The following is an 8,999-nucleotide window of genomic DNA, read 5'->3' as shown; positions in this document are numbered from 1 at the left end:
GCGGCTTTTCTCGCACTATGTTAGCGTTAGCCTCGCTTTTGCTATTTTGCCACACGAGTCCTTGCTTATAAGCTTGACTCCACACTACACACACACCTTACAATCGGGCCACGTGCAATGTCTCGCAACACTTGATAAGCCATGCTCGATAGGATAGGTCGCAAAAGGAAGAGGGGCTACAAGGTGGGGAGCAAGTTATACCTAGATGAAAATGTTAGGCGGTGTCGGAACACACAACTTGCGATGATGGCGACGATGGTGTCGTAGTTGCGCCGGAGTCCGGGGTGCCGAAGGTGTCGCCGCGGTGTTGATGTAGACGCGGAAGCTTGATGGTCAACCCTTGCACTCCGAAACGGAAACCGAGCAAAATAAGTCAATGCCCGAAAATTTGGGTCACGACGAGCGATCGAAGGTGTCAAAATTTTGGAGTCGGAAAATTTCGGAAACGGTGTCTAAATTAGAGTCAAAATGAAAAGGGATAACTGTGAAAGTTTGGGGTCAAACGGGCGCCGGAAAGTTGTCAAAATTTGGGGCAAAAATGTGAGTCAGAATGGAGCGAAACTGAAACAGCGCATGTACATGGGCCAGCACTGCCGGTGTGCATCGGGCGGCACTGCCGGGGTGGACTCAGCGGCACTGCCGGGGTTGGTCGAGCGGCACTGCCGGGCGGACGCGAGCGGAGCTGCTGCTGTTGCATGTAGCGCTGGAGTCGGGTGGAGCCTGGGCGCTGCTGGTGGTCAAGGCCGAGCGGGTGGAGGGCCAGGCGTGGCGTGGACGATCGGCGGCTGGGCGGCTTGAGCGCTGCGCGGGGCGGGCGCGAGGTGGTGCAGCCGCGCGTGGCGATTGGGGCGGGTGGATGCGGGCGAGCGGGTGGGGCTGCCTGAGCGCGCTGTGGAGGCGGCGAGGTTGGCGCAGGCGGGCGAGGCAGGCGCGTGGTGCTGCTGTGCGGCGCGCGCGGTCAGGGGCGCTGAAGCGGGCGGATGCAGGTGGGGCCTGGTTGCTGGTGGCGCGCGCGGCCTCGGTGACGAGGCGTGGCGGTCGGGCGCGTCTCGGTAGCTGGCCGCCGTGAGGCGGAAGCGGCCGGGCCAAACGGAAGGAGCGGGCGAGGCGGCGGCGTGGTGAGCAGGAGAAGACGACGGCCGCGGCGCGGCCGGCCACGTCCAACCGGCAAGCCGGTCGAGCGGCGATCTTGCCGCTGTGCACTGCCGATGCCGGCCGCCAAGAACAGCTCGAGCTATTCGTCGATTTTGACCACGGGCGGACCGAAAATCGTCGGATTTGCACGAAATCGGATGAAATTGAAGGAGAAATGATGGGGGAAGATAGATCAACCTTAGGGACATGAAATCATTGGACCAAAACCACTCAAAACGCAACAAAATCACAGATCTGACCAAAGGCAATTTAGGGCTATTTTTTGGAGAAAATTTTTGGGGCGAATTTGGGTGGATGGGGGTCAAATTCGGGCTAACCAAGAGCTGCTGATACCATTTGATGTGGCCTAAGGGCTAGGGTGTGCCCAGATCCCACGAATTTGACCAAGTGAGTGGGTGATTGAGGGGGAAGAGGATGAAGAACACAAGATCCAAATAAGAACACACACACAACCCAACACAAACCAAATTTACTCCCTTGGTAGGTTAGACCAAGCCAATAGAACCACTTCTTAGAGAGACCCTTGGGTAGAATCTAACAAGTGGGAGATTGGTGAGGAGGCGGAGGCGGCGAGGTTGGCGCAGGCGGGCGAGGCAGGCGCGTGGTGCTGCTGTGCGGCGCGCGCGGTCGTGGCGCCAAGCTGGCGGATGCAAAGCGGGGCCTGGTTGCCGGCGCGCGCGCGGCCCGGTGACGAGGCGTGGCGGTCGAGCGCGTCTCGGTAGCCGGCCGCTGTGAGGCGGAAGCGGCCGGGCCAAACGGAAGGAGCGGGGCGAGGCGGCGTGGTGAGCAGGGGAGAAGACGACGGCCGGGCGGCGGTGCCGGCCACGTCCAACCGGCAGTGCCGGTCGAGCGGCAAGCGTCGTGCAGACCCGGCAGTGCCGGCCGCCAAGAACAGCTCGAGCTATTCGTCGATTTTGACCACGGGCGGACCGAAAATCGTCGGATTTGCACGAAATCGGATGAAATTGAAGGAGAAATGATGGGGGGAAAGATAGATCAACCTTAGGGACATGAAATCATTGGACCAAAACCACTCAAAACGCAACAAAATCACAGATCTGACCAAAGGCAATTTAGGGCTATTTTTTGGAGAAAATTTTTGGGGCGAATTTGGGTGGATGGGGGTCAAATTCGGGCTAACCAAGAGCTGCTGATACCATTTGATGTGGCCTAAGGGCTAGGGTGTGCCCAGATCCCACGAATTTGACCAAGTGAGTGGGTGATTGAGGGGGAAGAGGATGAAGAACACAAGATCCAAATAAGAACACACACACACAACCCAACACAAACCAAATTTACTCCCTTGGTAGGTTAGACCAAGCCAATAGAACCACTTCTTAGAGAGACCCTTGGGTAGAATCTAACAAGTGGGAGATTGGTGAGGAGATCTCAACTAGAACTTGGATGAGAGAGGGGTAGCCTTGAATCATCCATGAAGAGTAGAAATCACTCAAGAGTGCCTTGATACAAAGAACATAGTTCTAGGGAGACAAAGCTCATGTAGTCTAAGCCAAATCTTGTCTAACCTAAATGAGGTGGGGGAGAGAGGTATATATAGGCCCAGATCCGTCCAGGGGTAAAAGGGGCATTACAATAAAGTATTGGTGACCATAGATGATAAATAGACGGTTGAGATGAAGTTGACTTGACTTCGAGGGGGCCGGCAAGCCGGTTCGGGGCGAAGCAGCTTGGGGCCGGCAGCGGCCGGAAGATGGGCCGAGCTGCCGGTGCGCCCACCGGCAGTGCCGGCCTTGTCGTGGCTGGCGGCTGGAGCCCTTCTCCTTCTTCTGCTTCTTCTTCGGTCTTCCCTTCTTCTTCCATGAACCATGTGGCTTCCCTCTCCTCGGCTCCTTGACGCTTCCTGCGGGTCCTTCCCGAGATTGGTACCTAATGACATATAGACATAGGTATGAGGTAGCAATCCATTCAAGTTGGTGTTGAGGTCGGCCATAGAGAGGAAGGAGTTCACCTTGACATATATGGCGGGGGTTTATGTTGTTGGTCCACTTGGGGGACTCCTTAGCCATGTGTAGCGTCGATGATAGGCGGGGCTACATCACAAACGGCCCAAAACGGATGGCCCAGCGCGTCGGTTTGGGTCGCGCGGTTGGAGATGCCTAAGCATGAAAGCAAAGCGTGCACTGTAAAAATTGGTCCCACGACATATATTTGGCACAGCTGACTTAAAAGCCACCGCACTGACCACCTAACACCTACCCAGGCACTGTACTCCAATACGGACAACTCGTATTAGCTCATTTCCGTGTATTCGTTGCCGAAATTGCGTGGCACAGCGACCAACGCTGGAACAGACCAATCAGATGCGAACAGCTAGCGAGAGCACTGACGCCCATGTCCACGGAATCCCCTTCCGCTAAATAGCCGAAAAAGAAGAATTTAGGGCTGGAAGAAGTAGTAAAACGAAAAGCAACAGTCCCGGAGATCCAAACGATATCACTCGTCCAAACGTCCCCATCCAACTGTCCTTTGAATGTTGAGCGCGCTAAACATGTTTACCAAAGCATGACACCTCCTACTTCCTTGTAATAACGTCTAATCTCCTCCGGGGCATAATCCGCCTCTGGCAGACAAAATCCATGCGTACCCTCGCAAATCAGCTCTTTGCTGGCGTGGTTCGGCCTCCCGGGGAGCGCTGGTATTGTGCGCTGTGCACCACGCTTTGTGCCCTTCCCATGATGCTGTCACCCTCCCTGCCATCATTATTGATGCCACCGCGGTCTCAAATAGTTGCCATAAGACAGACGAAACCACAACACCATGATCACCCTTGCCGTCGCAACTCTCGGTGCCTAACAGAATCACCCATGAGGCCTGACCGAACTGACGACACCACGATCACCCTCGGCGTCATGAGTCGCGACACTGCGTCACTCATCCCCCTGGTGTGCCTTCTCGATTTGATGTAATTCCACATGATAACGCACACATCTTCTGCAGGTTCTCGAAAAAAAATATTTTCTGATATGAGGTTGAAACATTGCCAAACCAGTAACATTCCAACTCAGCTACTTCTCGCAGACGAGGAATCAGTCAGCCGCATCTAACATTTTCAAATGATTTTCAGCCACTTCTTGACAGTGCAAGTGTAGCATTTCTTCATTTGTAACTTTAAGTGTTGACTTTCGTGCATCAACCAGTGGAATCAAAAGTCCCAGTGGGTAAAAAGAAGGTAGAATATCGGAAATCCTAGACCTACGGAATTGGACTTACGGACTCACCTTACGGACATATGTGGAAAAGTTTGGTTGGTGCAAATCTTTGGCCCTCCTTGATTTCCGGGTTGTAATCCCTCCGGCTGCTCTCCACGTGAGTCCGTAAGTTCAATTCTGTAAAAATGATTCCGTACGTGTAGCATTACTCATAGAATATCAACAACGGTAGGGTCTTGTATGCAAACAACAACCCACTCGATGGCATGGCACATATCTGAAAAGCCGTGAAAAAACGGCTTGTGGACCTGTTTGTGACCAAATCACTCATAATAAGGAGTTCAATGATGGGTTTAGCGCTTTCAGGTAATGCTACCAACTAACCTCTGTACCCAGCTCTACCCATCAATAAAAGCCAACAAAACATGAATGTAATATTTAAGGAATGCATATCCTTACAGGTTCTGGTTACCAGAAGAACAATATACCACGAAGAGGTGTTCTTAAGATAAAAGCTATTCAGTGAAGGTTGATGTCGCTAATCTCCTGTTCATCTAGATGTGGCGTTCTAAAGATGAAAGCTGTTCAATAAATGTTGATCTGGTTTAACTAATTTTCGTCTAGCCGGTACTACGTACTTATCCGTCTTTCCATGGTCATCCCATCTGGTGTCCATCTTGATAGCCTCATCCACTTCTTTGAACATGCGTCTCACCCTAGCTTCCTCCTCTTTCAGCCAAGCCTCGTCACGAACGGTAACTAGCTGCAAAATTTGGTGGTGATATGAAAAATTAACAATAAGAAACAAAACTTTGAAGTGTTTGACGGATATCTACACAATAAATTGGACAAGCTATTTTATTAAAGAATGGTTGTATGGTCTCATTTAATGAATCAATGATTTAATCACTTTTGTAAGAAGCAAAATAATCTTAGGATGGCACGTCCTGATGGTTTGCCATCAAGTGTTAAGGTCATTAATTCATTTGGTTGCTATGCTATCTAGTAGCTCCGTTTCAAGGAATAAATCGTCCTTGTTTTACATGTTTTTTTAATCAAAAATTACTTTAAATATATAAAGATTGTTTGTATGAAATTAGCATCATTAGAAAGTGTTTTCCAATACGAATCCAACGGTGCTAATTATATATAATATAATTAAGATTTTGTTGCTTAACTTTTATGATTAAAGTTTGTCTTGAAATACGCATACGCCTTATTCCTTGAAACGGAGGTAGTATCAACTTTCACTGAATATAATAAAAACATACCAGTGAAAAATATTGCATGGCACCGACAATACTTAATTCAAAATAAGAAAAAGGTCAGCTTATGAGGTTAGTAAACTATCATACCTTATCATATAAGTCATCTGCATCAGCATGAGAACACCATCTAACGGGTGACATGGGGCGGCCATGTTTGTATTCAGCATTGGTGGGGTGCTTCATTTCATCTCCACACATATGGCATTCACCTTTAAAAGGAGTCTATCAACAAATTTGAGGAATGAAAACCGTAAAAATCAAAGAAAATAGTAAAGTAAGTATAGAATACCATTGTCATCAGGTTCAACTGGGCAGATACAGGTGAGCACGTACTCTTCATGTTCGTCAATCATGCAGGTGACTTCAGCAAAAAATAGTTTATTGTTGGCACATGTAGGATCATCATCTCCTTTAGTCTTCATGGTCATATTCAAATGTGAGTATGACCTATAAGTGCAGCCTTTCCCGTCAAAACATGGTTTATAGCTCACTATTTCTTTTAGTTCATATACAGGATCCTAAAATTGAATATGGACATGAATATGATGGCATTTGAATCATGCAAACAAGAAAATCAAGAGGGAGTGAGGGAGAGAGAGAGCATACCCACAAATGACTATTGTCATCGTTGTACTTGTCCAATAGAGCTTTAACCACTTCCCGGACAGGGCGACAGATCGCCATGGCAGCAAAGGCGCGCTTCTGCAGAGTTTTTCCTTGTGCCATTATGATGCCAGTATAAAGCATCCCGCACAAACCTATCCTCAGAGGAAAGTCCATCCATGCACCTAGTTTAGATATAGAGCACTATTACTGACAAAAATCATGGTAGTAATAAACAAAAAAGACAAAACAAAACAGAACTGCCTACATGTTTATAAGACTAAGTTGTCAACACAGTTTTTATTTGAAAAATATACCAATCCTTTGTTCTAACTATGGCCATCTTTACCATGTGGGTGTGGCAGGCTATTAGCTGCCCAACTGTATAAGTTACGAGTCAGGTAAAAATAAATATACTTAAGGCACAGCATCGATCTGTCTATATGTTTTGAATTTTCAGATCCGTTTACTATTTCAACTTTTCTACAGCGGTTACAGCAAATATTCCCTTGAATTAAAGAAATCCTGTGAAATTCAAAATTAATATAGCCTTGTTATCTAAGTGAGAACACACAATGAAATAAATAAAAATCTAAGGAAGTTGATAGGCTTTACATGTTTTTTCTCTCAACAACATGATAAGAGTCAATAGCTTGCTGAGCTTCCTGTAAGCTCTGAAATGGTCCACCGCAATCAGGATATGTATGGAAAAATCCCCCTTTATCTACTCTGACAAAATGTTTGATAAGTAGACCAGTAGGCGTCAATGAAGTAACGCATGAAGACAACGAGGGAGTAGTGTTGAGCTCCAATGCCAAGATATCTGGCACCTCACACCTGAAGTGGAACATAAAAGTTTGATTTCGACCAAGATCAGAAATATGAAATAAAGTGGAACACGAACAATCTGCTACTTCATGCATTGCAAAATTGGTTCACCCCCTCCAGCCCAAATTACCCAATTAGTCCAACAAATTCGAAACCATCGAGCTGAGACCAAAATGGAAAAACCTGCACCACTGGATGGACACTGCACGAACTACGGTCCTAACTATTAACGCTCCCTCCTCATGCAAAAGATCAAAGGTGGAAAGAACTCACGATTTAAACAGAGAAACGAGAGCGAGAGAGGGGTTCATACAATGGAGACTGTGGCAGAGAGGAAGAGGAAGGTTTAGTGTTGGACGATTCCTCCAGTCCTGTAGTGTCAAGAAGCAACTCCTTCGAGGCCAAGACATTTGGTTCCCTGTCCTCACGCCTGAAACAAAAATAGAGGGAGATTGTCATGCAAGAAAACAATCTGGGTGGAGAGAGTAAAGAAAGAAGAAAGAACGCAAGCTAATCTAAATAATATTTTCATCTGAATACCGCGCTGTGAACTGTCGATGTGCTTCATCTAAAGAAGGTTGGGTTTAAATCATGAGCCGGGTAAGTGATTTCAATCAAGCGCGTCTGGTATCAGAGTCATCAACCCTAAAAGTAAGTTTGTTCGGGCTAGGGCTATAGCCATAGAGTAAAAGAAAATCAGGTTGGTCGTCCTCGCGAGTCCCCACGGCGTCCTACGGGCAGCATGGGGGGCGGCGAGGGAGGTACTATATGGCTTTGAGATTTCCTTGGGAGAGGAGGTGGCGGCGTTAACGGCGGAAAACAACGAACAAGAGACTTACGGTGCAGGCACGAGCGACATGATTTTTCTTCTTTCACACGCCGAGACGAGACGATCGACCAACAGATCTAATCACAAATACGCGTATGTGTGTCCCTGTAGCCGCCGCCTCTTGAGAAAAAGCCCTAGCCGCCCCGACTCAGTCTCCTCCATAGATCGGTTCCCCCTCCTCCGGCCGGCTTCGGGAGTTTTCAATAAAAGTAGTCTTTTGAGTAGTCGATCTATGTTAGATTTTTGGTCGCCATTTTCTTGTTGGTTTCCCCGCAATGGAGATGGCATCGTCTGCAATAAGTGATCTTCGGCCTTTCGTTCGACGACGAGATCTCCTTCCCGACGTCAATGGTGGTGCTGAAAGATTACAATTATCTAGGTATGGGCGTTCAGATCTTACTTCGCCAGATCGATCTTGTATCTTTTCTCATGATTGCCGCGAGGAGGATTATCCTCGCAGTTTTTGTCCCGGTTACTACGTCCTCGACAATGGTGATCCGTACTCTCGGCTCTCCATCAACGTCGACAAGGCATATCGGTTTTTATTCCCTGACATACTGGTGTTGGTACTCGTACCGATGTTGATTGACTACTTTAATGGTTGCGCGCGTGCACGCAGGCTTGGCATTGCGGTTCAAATTAAAATTATGGGAGAACCTTCGTTGGTATTTACAGGTCTATGGTTTGTTATCTATCTTTGGCTGCCTTCAGAAAAGTACAAGATTATGTCTTGGAAGAAGAAAGAGTTTGAAGATCTCGAAGATTTGCTAGTATCTTTTAGACTTTATTTTGTAACCGCTGGAGACAGCTCGTGTATCTCTACCATGTACTATTTGTTATTATGAATATATGTGGTATTGATTGTCAAAAAAAAAATACGCGTATGTGTAAGAGATTATTGGAGACTAGAGATAGATTTTTTTTTGCGGGAATAGAAAATGACATTAAAGCTTAAGTCTTACAAAGAGGGATAGAAGAAAGCAAAAAATACACATAGGTCCCTCTAGACCCCGATGTCAACGCCGACGAGGACGAGCCGGTGGCGCGCCGGATCCACCGTTGCTCCTCTAACACCTTGGAATGGGAGCAACCCCCGCACGGCCGGGAAGTCACCGGTCAATGGCCCCTGAGGACCTACATCTGAAG

The 8,999-nt window shown here is 47.8% G+C and overlaps 1 protein-coding gene across 1 annotated transcript; it reads right to left on the bottom strand.

The window, feature by feature from the left end:
* Positions 1-4,722: 4,722 nt before the first annotated feature.
* On the bottom strand, positions 4,723-7,999 carry LOC127349164 (uncharacterized). The gene is made up of 7 exons (XM_051374945.2): positions 7,864-7,999; positions 7,338-7,454; positions 6,812-7,033; positions 6,200-6,381; positions 5,883-6,111; positions 5,681-5,802; positions 4,723-5,088 (listed from the first exon to the last, which is right to left on the bottom strand). The coding sequence occupies exons 3-7, from the start codon at positions 6,831-6,833 to the stop codon at positions 4,894-4,896; spliced, it is 750 nt and encodes a 249-aa protein (XP_051230905.1). The 5' UTR covers positions 6,834-7,033; positions 7,338-7,454; positions 7,864-7,999; the 3' UTR covers positions 4,723-4,893.
* Between the last annotated feature and the right edge of the window lie 1,000 nt (positions 8,000-8,999).

The sequence above is a fragment of the Lolium perenne genome, chromosome 4, assembly GCF_019359855.2.
Source record: "Lolium perenne isolate Kyuss_39 chromosome 4, Kyuss_2.0, whole genome shotgun sequence".
Lineage (NCBI taxonomy): Eukaryota > Viridiplantae > Streptophyta > Magnoliopsida > Poales > Poaceae > Lolium > Lolium perenne.
This window is presented reverse-complemented; position numbering and strand designations above follow the sequence as displayed.

Coding starts and splice junctions, on each gene's coding strand:
- LOC127349164 (XM_051374945.2), bottom strand. CDS start 6,833: ATGTTGTTGAGAGAAAAAACAT. Junction 6,382..6,811: donor GTTGTTGAGAGAAAAAACAT/GTAAAGCCTATC, acceptor TATCTAAACTAG/GTGCATGGATGGACTTTCCT. Junction 6,112..6,199: donor ATGACAATAGTCATTTGTGG/GTATGCTCTCTC, acceptor ATTCAATTTTAG/GATCCTGTATATGAACTAAA.